Below are 14133 nucleotides of genomic sequence, written 5' to 3' on the forward strand. Positions count from 1 at the left end.
CAAATTTCTGTATTAATAATAGTTCAATATTTTGTTTTTTTCCCCTTTTGCCAATTTTTTTGCCTTTACGTGTCTCAGGAGGCTTAAAACGGAAAAGCCGGATTTACATTGCAACATTTTTTCTCACTGATGCGTGAAGTTATTTAGAGCGGTCACATGCTGTAGCTGTGTTTATATAATCAGGGTTGTCGATGAAATAAATATGTAAAACCCAGGGTTTAAGAATGTACAGTGTGAAACGTCAGATTATGAATATACTCGGGATTAACTGTTAACCGGTAACTGATAAACTGGTAAAGAATGAGTAGTGTGAAAAGAGAAACAAGATGATCCAGGGGAAATGTTTTAAGAATGAATACAGAGCAAGATGTTTTAATACACAGTCCATGCCACTGTATTTGAAAAAAAAAAAAAACATGGAAAAAAAAAAGTCTGAATGAAATTGAACCGTGTTTCTAATACGTACCCGAAGGAGCTTTTGAACGTCGCCTTTTAACCACTAAACAACTTTGATTAACAAATACACAAAGCTACAAATCAGTCCGGCTTTTTGACTGTCGCCTCTGAGCCATGAGCACAAATCTAACCTTGACATTCAACATAAACAAGTGTTGCTGATGTGACAGGCAGATTGGCATGTGGATGTCTTTTATCTGGCCTCGAGTACACATCCCCAATGCGGCAGCGCGGAAATCTTTCATTATCCGCTAACGGCTTAATGAAATACAAGAATAATGATCCGGTCTAAGCTGATTAAGTGCTTTAGCGGTGTTTTAAAGCTCCCAGATAGGAGCGATTGTAGACGGGTGATGGCTGAGGGGAGATTTAGACAAAGTGGAGCGAAGGCAAAGTGGCACATCAGGCTGCTGACGGCTGCCGACTCGTGTTGCGCTCAGGGTTTTTACACTGCCACACAAAAGGCTTTTCAAACACAAGCGGGCACTGGATGATCATGATGACTGTATTAAAACAGAAAAGCAGAAAAACACGCGTCTGCTTTATATCGAAGGTGTAGAATAAACAAAGAAGCGTTAAAGGAAAACAATAAACAAGATAAACAAAGTATGGGTGTGATGCGATCTAAACCGAGTTAGTGACCAATCTAATTTGTTTTCCAATAACATTGTTAGCATTGTTTTATTCCTCTTACACCACAGCAGTTTAGCAACTCTTATTACGAGAGGCCAAAAAACATGAATTTGCTCCTGTTTCATTGTGTCCATGTTCAGTATTAAATGTCTTCATCATGTCCCACTCAACAGTGTTGTTTAATATGGAGCTCATATGAAAGTAGACACACAGAACTTTAAGAATGTGTAGGTTTGTTTTTTTAATAAGTATTTCTGCTTTTAATCAGCCTACTGAGGGTAATATATTTATAGAAAAGTCCCCAAAACAACAACAAATGTTTCTTCTATCTCAAGAGTACTGTAAATGGTGATATCAAACCTATTTCTGTGCTCTGAGAAGCACCGAGAGCTTGTTCATAAACATCTAACGTTGATTTTCGACCACAAAATTTGGTGAAAGCTTTGTAAAAGGGAAAAACAAAGCCAACAGGCTCTCCCGATTCCTTTATATCAGACTTGCGTTTGTTCCTTTTTAGCCACCTGTAAAACTCTGTAGTCCAAAGTGTAGAAAATTGTGCAGTTGTACAAAGGAAACACAATAAATCTCAAACTCACCACAGCACCGCTAATTTCTTCTCCGCCAGCGTAGCTGAGTGACTGGTGAAGTTCTTTAATCTCATGGCATACCTTTAAAGCAATAATAAAACAACGCAAGGTTAATGAGCGAAAGCAGCGAGATGTCTAGGAACCCTAAAGATTCTGCCTTTCTTTTAGTCTAGGGATTGTCGCTTAAATGAGCCTGCTGCTTGCAATATTACTGTTAATGATTACAGAGATGGAGAATTATCAAAATATCATTTCCTTTTCAGCAGAAATGAAATGCTTTAATGATCTAATGCAACCTCATTTTATGGGGGTTTATAGGATAAACAATTTTTCTGAGCCTGCGTGTGTGCTTGAGCAAATGTGTGTGTGTGTGTGTGTGTGTGTACAACCACACACGGTTTCCTCTGAGCTCCGATTTCAATCACCGCCAGCTGATTTGCCGAGTGTGCTGATGAGCTTCGAGGTCCATCTATTTTCATTCTCTGTGACATTAATAAAACAAGGGCTGCTAATTGCATGGCTTGTAACGTGGAGTTGCCTTGTGGTGGCCCTAATAGTAATCATCGCTTTTATTTTAATCACGGCAGGTCGGGGGGCCGTGCTGGAGGGTGGGAGAGAAGATGGGGAGAGAGAAAGAGAAAGAGAGAGATGAGAAGCTGGCTTTTGGCAACACTGACCTAATGAGCTCCACGGTTTCTGAGTACATGGTGTACGGCGACTTGGCCTCTAACGGGTCTCGTTCCATGGCATTGCCGCACTCGATGAAGGAGAGCGCACCGTCTGCGTAATTGACAGCTTTGCCAAACTTCTCCATCTGTACAAGGTGTTTGGGGGGGGGGGGGTGTTGACAGCAATCAGATGTGAGATTATGAGAAAGAAGAATGATGACAGGAACCGTTTTTCAACTGAATTTTGATAAAAAAAAAATAATATAATAAAATAAAATCACCTACAAAAAAAAATCATGTATAGTTTTGTACATTTTGGGTCACTGTCATTTTTTTTGGATACAAATCAAATTGTTGTCAATTCTGTTTATTCATTTATACGAGAAATGTGTTTTTTGTGAAAATTTTATATGTCCATACAATTCAGTCCGTTGTATCCTACAAGATTACATTTATGTATCTAACTTCAAATTCTATAATTGTCCTTGATTACTGTGATTTTATATGAGTCTTATTCAGTTCAATTAAAAACATGAGCTGTAGATGCTGTTTAAGTGCTTAATAATGGGTAGTCTGATAAGTAATAATAATAGGTAGCCTTATGATTTCTTACGGTGCTTTTAAGCTGCTTAATAATCATTTAACATCTGAGAAACACTATGTCTTTCACCCCTTTTTGTGCTTTATTTTGAGCTTAACCTTTTATGGAATATTGTCAGCATCGATAAATGCAAATGAGCTGTGGCCTGCACCTGATTTGACATTTTTGTATTGGAATTCATCAACATTTGCACAGCAATCCATCCATCCATTTATTTTCTGTACCACTTATGTTATACAGGGTCACAGCGAACCTGAGGTCTATCCCAAGGGACACAGTGAATAAGGCAGCGACAAGCTGGATGTAGGGCCGACCCATCACAGGGCACAACCTCACACACATACACAGTACAGACAACTTAGAGATACCCATCAGCCTACAGCTCATGTCTTTGGACTGGGAATTGAACCTCAAATTCTAACACAACACAAAAATAAACCCCTGATAAAGCCCACTGTATGAATCTATGTTTCTCAAATGACAAATGGATATTTTTTGTTTTTGTACATGTTTATATGACTGATTTGTTGCCATGGATATTTAAACAGAAGTGTCTATTAATCAAAAAGTCATCAATAGCTCTAACCGTTGCAGCCCTAGGACGCACAATTCCTAATCCGTACTTCATGCATGGAAGAGCGTAAAGCAGATTTACTGACCACTTGTCTTTCTCAGGCACCCCTTGAACAGGTTCCATCCATTTCCAAATAAACCCTTTAATATGAGCCAGACCGCAGCCCGAGATTCATTACGTACTGGCAATTACACCAGGGCAACACGGCCAATCAATTCCCTTTACTGTGCTTCCATGAGCAGGTTTTTATATCGCCCCGGTGATTTATGACGGACTGGACGTAACTTTCTATAAAGAACAACACTCTGAGATATAATAGCTGGAAGTGGATTATTAAGGCTGCGACAGGCTGTTTAGTAAATCACAAACCTCTTCGAAGCCCTTTTAGAGACCTCTTTTTTAGAGAGCTTCTTCAGTAAAGCTCCAGAATGTACTTAAAATGGACAAAGAGCTATACTGTAGTTCTGTCCTCCTGCTAATACTCCATCTGGACTAATTCTGAGTCTTTACACATGTGATGATGACATCACGAGAAGATATTAGTAAAGGAAGTCGACGCGATTTTGAGGAGCCGAGAGCAGAAGAAAGCAGAGCTTACCAGCGCATCAGCTTTGTGCTTTAGTTTCTTGGCTTCCTGCATGTAGTAGTCCGCATTGTGAACACTGTGGAAAAGGAAATATAGTAGCTAGGATCAGTTATCAGACCTCTCCTTTGACTTGACAAGGCAAGATACAAGCAAGATATGAATCAAGATTTTTCCTTTTACTGGAAACAAGGTGGTGGAATGAACTTCCTGTCTTACAGGATGTCTTCAAATGAAGCCTGAACGCTGAGCATTAAATAACCTTTCATTACTCTACTAACTCCTTTGAGCTTTGTATTATCATTAGACCTTGAACCAGAGGTGTTCAAATCGTATCAGTTAATCCATCAGGAAAATAAAAGCTCTAGTTCTGTCCAGACTCATGGTACGGTTGCCTGGAAATCTAATTAACCACCCTAAAAATGAGAAGCTAATGTATTGTAATAACATATAGCAAGCTAGTAAACTGTTGAATATACTGTATACAGACTAGAAGTGTCACTTTCTGTATCCGTATCTATATCTGGGTCTCCAAAGATCCATATCTGGGTTTGGATTTAATTATTACTTAAATACAAACTCTATCGTTATATATATCCACTGAAATACTGGAAAAAAGAAAAAGAAATTAAAGCTATAAACACTCTCATGAAAGTGAAAATCCAGTTGCATTTGCACCACTTTTTGTTGTGTGCTGTAGAATCCAAGTCCTGATATGAGCTAGTCTGAACCAGACCCCAGGTAAACCTTTCCAGCAAGAATTCCAAACGATATAATAAATATAATATATCTCGTTAACCGCACATATACAGTATTTAGACACTTTTTTCTTCTTCAGTTAGAACGCAGTACGTACGTGTTGTTGAACGTGAGTTTAGGTCTCCTGTTCTCCATATTCTCCACAGACAGAACCGAAGGATTCGGCCACAAGTTCGGTTCGGATTGACCGTTGGCATGGAAACCCCCGGAGGACTTTGCATGGCTGTCTTCCTCCTGCTATAAGAAGCATCCTTTAAAATTAGCATTAAGCAAGTCGAATAACACAGAAAGGAGTCATGACAGCTAGCTGGCTTGGTTTCAGGGGCTGGCTGAAGAGTTCGAGTTTAGATGACTTGGCACATGGAGTCTGCCTTCTTGTCTTCAAGGCTATTTTGAAATCCTTTCCAAAAGTGTAATTTGTTTGCCAAAACAGGAAATAAATGTGGTTGAAGCCTTGAGCAAAGAAGAAATAATCAGTTTCAAATTCTGCTGTGTAATTATTTATTTCCACCAGACCCTGTATTTATTATCGTTGCTTGTAATTGTAAATGATCAGGAAAAATAGGACTTGAACATATTTCGGTTTATATCTACTATTACTGTAAAAGGTCTAGGAAATAATATTTACTGAGTGATTAAAAGTGATGACCAATTCATTTCTGGCACACACACACACACACACACACACACACACACACACACACACACACACACACACACACACACACACACACACACACACACACACACACACACAGAGTTAAATTAACACCTCCAGTGCCAAGTGACAAAGAGTATAACACTAATTATTTCTGTAAGAATGTGTTTTGAAAATAAAGTACAACCGATTAATGAGACATAATAAGAATTCAGGTATAATAATAATAATATCACGCTTTGTTACTAATGAGACAAACATTTAACGGTAATTAATCGTTGATACTATGTTAATGGATCAACAGTCAAAATATCCAGCTCACGTACTGTACGTACGCTTGTACTTACGCTGCTGATCTTGGAGTGAGATTTGCTCTCTCCTTTGCGGTGCTTGTGAGATGACAACGACGAGGATGACGAAGAGGAAGAAGGCAGAAGGGAGTGTGTAGGGGGTAAGGTCGTGGGAACGGCTGTGCTTCCTTCGAGACTCAGAGAACTGCTTTCGCTGCTTCTTCGTTGGCGACCCGTGGGTTCGTCTGACAGCGGGGAGAGCAAAGGTGGAAGGAGTTTTCTCGGCTGTTTCTTTGAAGAGCTTTTCAGAAAAACAACACAGAAGGTATCAGTGGTGTCTGAAAAGGTTTCTTTTACATTTGCTCTACATGGCACCGGAACTGTTATCCACTGTCCACCAATTATCGTTTGGTTCTCCTGAGCCTGGCTGAGGATCGATAACGCTACTGAGACACTAAATTGCACTCAAGACCCTAAATGTTGGTTTCAAGAGAAAGATAAACCCAATCTCAGCTTTATGTCTCTGCCTTGGTGTTGTATCCTGAAGTAATGCACAGAAAGGTTAATTGACAATCCGGGCTCTGTGATTTGTGTATACATTCTTACTGAGATACGCCACTCATTGAGCAAGTGGTAATATGTGTTTTGGGCTATAAACACTCATTAAAACTCTCGACACGAGCAGACTGACCTAACATCCTAGCACTGTATCTGTACTTCTGCTAAAATAGCTGTTAGCCCATGATGCAAATGTGTGTAAAATGAACAGCGCTGGAAGGTGGCAGTTTCAGGAACAGAATGCCTCAGGGCCTAGGTTGTATTTTAGCAATAAACTAAGCCCTAATTAGAGAGAGAAAAGCCTTTCCGAGGTTTAAGTAAACAACCGCTGAAATGCAATGTCAATTTCTACACAGCCTCTGGCCATAATTTGGCTAAAAATAGATAAGATGTCATTTAGTACTTTTCTCATTTCTTCCAATCCTCTAGTTAGTAAAAAAAAAAAAAGGTTTTTTGTTTATCGGCTTCAGAAATACTAATCGGTACTGTAGATGTAATGGAATTGTATTTTTCGTTAAAAAATATCAGGCTAAATATCAGGGGAGAGGAGGAAAAAAAATGAACCCATGCAATAACGACTTCAGGCGTGTTGATTAATGAATGCAATTTAACATGAGCCAACTATGGGTTAACCTGATCATTTAACACTAAAATGTATCACTAATACTGCGGTATTATTAATAGCGGCTGCAAAAACTAGTAGACTAATCGACATTCACTTGTTCCACTTGGGAAAAAAAACACAGCCAAGGTAAGCATGCAAGCATGGCTGTAAATAAGCAGCTCTTATTTCACATATTTCAGATTTGATGAAACCAATTCTACGGTCAGCTACACTAGGAAACGTATTAGCTCATTGTTTCTAAAGGAGTGCTGTCACTCCTTTCGTATGACTTAGTATGCAGTGATATCTTTATGAGGTTATCTCAAGATCTCCTAAAGGTATTCCTGCTACAATGATTTTTGTTCACTGTAGCTACTGAACCGGGAGTTAAACTAATTTAAAGGTTCAAATTTGGAGTCATTATGAGCTTACGGATTACTTACTTATGGATTACTGATCAGAGGGTCATGAGTTTGAATCCCAGGTCCATCAAGCTGCCACTGCTGGGCCCCTGAACAAGGCCCTTAACCCTCAATATTTATATTAATATTAATAATATAGTTGTATAAAATGATATAAAATGTAAGTCACTCTGGAAAAGGGTGTCTGCTAAATGCCATAAATGTTAACTGGACTGTTTGTTCTTAGCTGTTGCTCATATTAAAAAAACTGTGCTATACGCGTAAACAGAACAATGTTCTGAATCAGGTTTAGCTTAGAATATGAAAAGAACTAATAGTCTAGTGCTTTTTTAAACTAAATTATTGGTTAAGGTACAGTAACAGTCATGCATCTCATAATTACTAATATATTTTATCCATCCACACACACACACACACACACACACACACACACACACACACACACACACACACACACACACACACACACACAATGAAACAGGAATGGAAATATGCTGAGCACGCTCATCCTAGCTCACAGTGCTAAATAACTAGCAAAGTTATAAAAAAAAAAAACTTTTTCCCTACCATGTTTTATGTGAACATGTCCAGAACCTTTACAACAATAATAAAAGGTGCTTTTCCTTTTCTAATCTGATTAAGAGGGGCAATGTAGCGTGTGCGCATTGATGCTGTCTGAGCTGAACTGATTTAAAACCCAGTGGGAAGGTGATATCATTAAAAAGTCCCCGAGGTGCTCAGTGCTTCCCGTAACGAGCATTAGCGAAAGCTAATATTTTAGCCTGGAGCTGCTTATCACATTGTCAAGATCTGCAACAATTAGTCATGTCTCATGACAGTGGACACCAGCAGACAGACAGGACGGCCCAGCGACCTCTGTTACGTGCATGTCTTCGGTGGGTGCACGTCTGCTCCGGAATTAATTGAATATCTAAAATTAGAGCAAGCTGGTGCAGTCGTGTCAGGGTTTTATTATGATAATTCAGAGAGACAAAGGGAAATGGAGTTAAAGCTGGGTGTAGGAACTGAACTGCTGTCATTCACAGAATACAGAGTACGGGAGTTAGCTAGCAATAGCAATAGCGCATATTAGCAGAGGTTGCTGCAATGTATATATTCTAATTCTATATATTAACAAATGCAGACTGCATTTGTTAATATATAGTAAAAGTACTTCAGATTAAAGGGTCACTTATTACATCAGGGCTTTCATGATCCGTAATTCAAAAATGTGTGATTGTCTATTTAGCTTGTGGCAAGAGGTGTAAAATACTCACTCTTTTGTATTGGAGACTTTGTGGTTGTGGATGGGGGAGATACAGGGAGGGAGGAGCAGGGCATCTTTCTCCAGTTTTAACTTCTTGGTCCCACTCAACACCTCACAATGTTCTGACTGCATGTGCAAAAGACACATCACAGAGAAATTACAGTTTAACAAGATTTTCCTAATGTTTCCAATCCTATGATACCCTTACAGTTTGTTGTTGTTCTTCCTTTGGCTGCTCCCTGTTCAGGGTCGCCACAGTAGATAATTTTGTCTGTGTTGATTTGGCACAGGTTTTATTCCGGATGCCCTTCATGACGCAACCCTCCCATTTTATCCGGCTTGGGACCCGGACTGCAAGGCAATTCCTGGGTTTTGGGTGGCTGGGTTAGTTGCCTACCCGGGAATGAAACCCAGGACATGAGATCCTGCCATTTGATAACCAAAAAGTACTTGCTGTATAAATGTTAAATGTTTGCAAATTTTGTCTTGCAAAATAGTAGTCTTTTTCTTTCATGGTCATTTTGAAGAACGGGTATATAAATATATTGGCACCGTATTTCACAGCCATGTTTCAGGGAAATTATGGACTGAAGCAGAACACTTATACATTAAAAGCATGAGTGGAATGTAAAAAGAAATATATTTGGCTTACAAGTCTGTGTCCTGCACCTGGATCTCTACAGAGAACCATCAATATAAATAAAAATTTACAGAGGATGTCCAGCTGTTTTGTTTTTACTTTTCAACAAAACCAAGCTTTTAAGTATTAATGCTATAATTATCCCTCTGAGCTTGAAAGTGTAATTATTTTACACTGGAAAAAAAAAAACATCCATGAAAAAAAAAAAAGTAAGGGTTATAAATTCCTGACATACCTCTATAAACCTCGGATGTACTACTGTTATGTGAAAACTGTGTAAGATGTTACAAAGAAAGCAAGCACTTGCCTTGTGTTTTCTCTTTGACTTGCTGGTAGGTTTCTCTGATGGAATGGAAGCAGGTGACTGCTGTCTCCTGTGCTTGAAGCTGGTCTCTCGACACTCAGCCTTGGCGGAGAGCGGCTCAGGTGGATCCTGACCAGGAATCCGCGACAGGAGGCTGAGCTCAATCTTAACCCACAGTGACTTAATGTCCTCAAAGTCTCGCAGTGGTGACAGAAGCTCATTCTGTACTATAGAGATGGGGGAGAACAGGGGCTCCTCCAGCAGGTCAGTGGCAGCTGGATCTGGTATAGAGGTACTGCTGGTGCTGGCAAGACTGCTGACACTCAGGATATTGCTGTTACAGTCCTTAGATTTAAAGTTCAAGCTGCTCGGGCCAGGGCAGGGAAGATGCACTTTTGAAAGTTCCTCAGGATCCGAGTGGCACTCTGATGAGGACGACTCAGTTTCGATAAACTCCTTGGACTTGGGGATGATCTTACTAGGCCCTCTGTGCTTCTTCTTGTCTGGAACTGTGCTGATAGTGTTGGAGGGAGCAGGTGTGGTTATGGTAGTTGATCGGGGTTCCTTTCTGGGGGCAGTCTTGCCCCCTGAAGCCTTTCCTCTAGGTTTGGGTGGTTCTAAAGGTGGTGGTTCTTTCTCCTTTGGTGTGGTGCTGGAGTTGACAGGTCTGGGCCAGTTGTGCTCCTCGCTGCTGGAGGACTGTTCAATTTTCTTTGGCTGTTTCTTGCCTGTGCTTCTCCTGGAAGGAGGCAGATCAGCTGGGGCCTTCACTCTGGTACCTTTACCATCAGAACCTTTCTGGCCTGTTTTAGGCTTGGCCTTTTCTCGGATGGGACTGAGCAAAACTCTGTCTTTGGGGTCCGTTTGTGCCAGAGCTGCACTAGGCTTGCTCTTGCTACTGCTTTGGCTCTCTGAAGCTTGGACGTCCTCCGGCTGAGAGATTCCAAGTCCATGACTTTCTGACTGTGTGTTGGCAAGGGGTTTATTGTGAGGGTTGACTTTGTTTAACCATTTATCCAACTGCCACTTGTTTGTTGATGCTGGTTCAGGCTTTAGAAGAAAGAAATTCCTTTGTAAGTGTGTTGAGAAATCTCATCTCTATGTCATCATTTGTAACATAATTTGCTGGACTTTCTCGGAAATGCAATACATAGTTATGAGGTAACATTATTAAATACAACTGTAATCGAATAGTTGTCTCAAAACATATGCAACCAATAATTTTAATGGTCCATATCTACATGGTTATTATTTGTCTTGATGGTGATTCATATGAATGATGATGCTTCAGTCATATGACTTTCACAGACCAGTGCATTACTATGAAGATTTGAAGACGCTATTACAATAGGAAATCATAAAACTCCTGAATGGCAGATAAACTCAGTGGTGCATTGTCCACAACTCTCGACTGCAAAGAAGATGATGTTTTTATCACATATATTATCTCACATCATTTGTTTTGTACAATTATACTCTAAGGCATGTAAAAATCATTCTTTTGGAACCATAAAGCCTTACTTGAATGATAGTTAATCACTTGGTAAAGGAAGCCACAAAGAAAAACAGGCATCCACATGAACCATGAAAACCGGACAGGGTGAAAGATGTTAAACAGAATTTTCCATCTGATCTCTACCTGTCTTCTCACAAAAAACTTCCTTTCATGCGGTTTCACATTTAAGATTCACACTTTTTTCCTTATGTCAGCTGTTATAGATTAATGCCAATGCAAACTACAAAATTGGAAGTCGAACAGTACAAGCAGAGATGATGAATTGACAGTGATGCATGTCCACATTTTACAGGCCTCCTGGAACAATCCTGGAGTGTCAAAACATTACAACTGTGAGTTGCAGGTTGAAAGAAAAAAGAAATATCTCTCCACCAGGCAGAGCATTTGCAGCCTGCAGGTATGGATTCCCCAGGTGGACTTACAGACAGCTATATATTGAGGTGAATAGAGCAGGGGTGTTTGCTTTTGGTGAATCCACTCAGGAAGCCCAGGGCAGGCCATGATGAGGCAACTTTAAAGTGGCCAATTAAGCATTTAAGAGATCTTTTCAGACAGCTGGCTTTACTCCCTTGTTGAGAACCTTGTGGAGGTTTCCTATATTTTTTGCAGTAGCTCAAAAAGGAGAAAAAAAACAACATTTTCACCTTGAGACCAGGGACATTTCTGCTATGTCACCACCTACTGACTGGTCCCCATGCCTCCATCATTGAACTATCACTGTCTGGTAACCAACCAGGTTCAGCATGTTAATGCAGCTCAGAAATCAAATGCATGACAGTGACCTACTGGTATGAATAAGGGTCAGCACAAGATTGAGAGTTTCTTTCTTTCTTTCTTTCTTTCTTTCTTTCTTTCTTTCTTTCTTTCTTTCTTTCTTTCTTTATTTCATTCATTCATTCATTCATTCATTCATTCATTCATTCATTCATTCATTCATTCATTCATTCATACCTGCTTTACCCAGGGTCATGGAGGATCCTGAGATTCTGGTAGGAAAACTGAATTAAGCAGTAAGACACTGATGGGATGCCAGTTCTTCACAGGACACCATACACACATTCACACACTCCCACTAGGGACAATCTTGGGTAGCCAATTTGGATTGAGCAAAATGCAGAACCTGGAGAAATCCATGTAAGCATGGGAAGAATTCCACATAGACAGTAACCAGAGTTCCAGGAATAAACTGGGGACCCAGAAGCTGTGAGGTGGAAACGCTCCCTAGTGTGCCTTAAAGAAACATACTGTGCTTTAATTTTTGCCTAGGGTTTATACCTCTGGTGTAGTGGCACGGGATGCTCGGTTGCATTCGCTGTCACTGGAACTGCTCTCACTGTCAGAGTCAGACTCAGAGCTGCTTTCTGATTCGCTGGAACTCCCAGAAGCCCCACTGGAGTGGCCACCTGGATCACTGCTCCGTGGTGTGGGCCCTGGAAGGCTGCAAACACATACAAATGAGCAGAGCATTATTCACATGTTGTACCATTAAATACAAAAGTCTAAAAATGGGAGCTAGTATGAATGTTATTTGTAGAGATGTTAAATATTTGCATAGTTCGCTCACCGTTTCTTTCAGTGTGAAAGCAAAGAAGCAATCTAACATGAATATTCAGTCTTCTAAGGTCAATAATGCCACAAGATTATGGAAACATCTTACAAAGTCAACTTCTGTAATACATGCAGCATATGTCAAACATGCCTCAAGCTATTGTTAAGGTCCAACTAACCAAGAAGCTATTAGAGAATGCATGATTTATGTCTGAAAAAGACAAGGACACATGGGCAGCTTGCTCCCCCACCCACTCAGTTATTATTCTATATCATCTGACTGTTCTCCGGTGCTGCCCACCATTATTTATCACTTCATGAAAGACTGGAGATCTCTAATCCAATAAAATTCTGCATCTCAACATGTCCTCGGCCTCTGGCGCCTGTGATTGCTTTACAAAGGAGTTAAATGTGCTGGAGGGAGGCAAATTAAATCCCTTCCCAAAGGTCAGATTGGGCTTCTTTATTGTCAACACTTTGTTAGTGATTATATTGTGACAGAGAGATGCATCATCTCTTGCTAGGCCAATATTGCTTTGGTCTGAGGGAAAAATGAAGTAAAATAAGTGCTCTACAATGAAGAGCTAGAGAGAAAGAGAGAGCATATTTTAGTCATTGCTTTGGGCCTGGGGTGTGGTTTGAGATCGTAGATAACTCAAGAGACCAGAGATCTTGGCAGTGTGCAGTGATGGCATCATTTTGTATCTGCCTGTGCATGTTTTACCCCTATGTTTTGTGAGAGATGGGCAAGAGAGACCCACGTTTCTGATCAAGCTGTAATATGTTAGCAGATTGTGTCAGGCAAAGCACTGCCAATGCTGGAGGCGACCAAGAAGACAGGCAAATATCTCCAGAGGATTGTCCCACAGAGCAAAGGCAGGAGGCCTAGGAATTATTTTCAAAAGGCAGAAACAGTACAGAGAAGAGCTACAAAAACACATTTACAAAATGTGTTCAACAAGAAAGTGAACAATTGTTACATAACTACTGACACTTCTAGAAGAAGAAGAAGAAGAAGAAGAAGAAGAAGAAGAAGAAGAAGAAGAAGAAGAAGAAGAAATTATTTTCTTTACTGTACATATGCCAGCTTCTTAGACCTGAGAGGGTTAGGGGCCAAAAGTCAGGAAAAAGTCTAGGAAACACTGGAGCTCGAGCTAGCAATGCTTTGCGCACTGACCCAGAGCGTTAACCACTGAGCTACCACTGAAATCACTCAGATATATTAAAAAAGAATATATAACATATTTTTCATTTATAAAAATCTAATTTCCTGATTGGATTCCTGATTTACTGTTGGATGTCCCTGTAAAATCTTCAATAAATGCACACATAAGGGTAAAATCACAACAACAACAAAAAAGGCCCTATAAAAGACATATAAAAGACAAACTCTGGTAACTATCCTGTGAGAAGTTGCTATACAAAACATGGGATGTTTTGTGAAAAAATTCCAGGCAATGCTGAC

At 40.0% G+C, this 14133-nt stretch overlaps 1 protein-coding gene across 2 annotated transcripts in view; it reads right to left on the reverse strand.

The window, feature by feature from the left end:
* The window catches only part of aff2 (AF4/FMR2 family, member 2), a 221374-nt gene that overhangs the window by 12159 nt on the left and 195082 nt on the right, over positions 1-14133 (reverse strand). Inside the window, exons 10-17 of one of the 2 annotated variants that reach the window (XM_027154627.2) lie at positions 12396-12558; positions 9608-10654; positions 8671-8786; positions 5867-6110; positions 4959-5095; positions 4118-4181; positions 2354-2490; positions 1686-1757 (exon numbers count right to left, since the gene is read on the reverse strand). In XM_027154627.2, the coding sequence (XP_027010428.2) occupies positions 1686-1757; positions 2354-2490; positions 4118-4181; positions 4959-5095; positions 5867-6110; positions 8671-8786; positions 9608-10654; positions 12396-12558 (1980 nt within the window). Of the gene's footprint in view, positions 1-1685; positions 1758-2353; positions 2491-4117; positions 4182-4958; positions 5099-5866; positions 6111-8670; positions 8787-9607; positions 10655-12395; positions 12559-14133 lie in introns of both variants that reach the window. The other variant, XM_027154626.2, reaches the window with a different exon arrangement.

The sequence above is a fragment of the Tachysurus fulvidraco genome, chromosome 17 (genome assembly GCF_022655615.1).
Source record: "Tachysurus fulvidraco isolate hzauxx_2018 chromosome 17, HZAU_PFXX_2.0, whole genome shotgun sequence".
Lineage (NCBI taxonomy): Eukaryota > Metazoa > Chordata > Actinopteri > Siluriformes > Bagridae > Tachysurus > Tachysurus fulvidraco.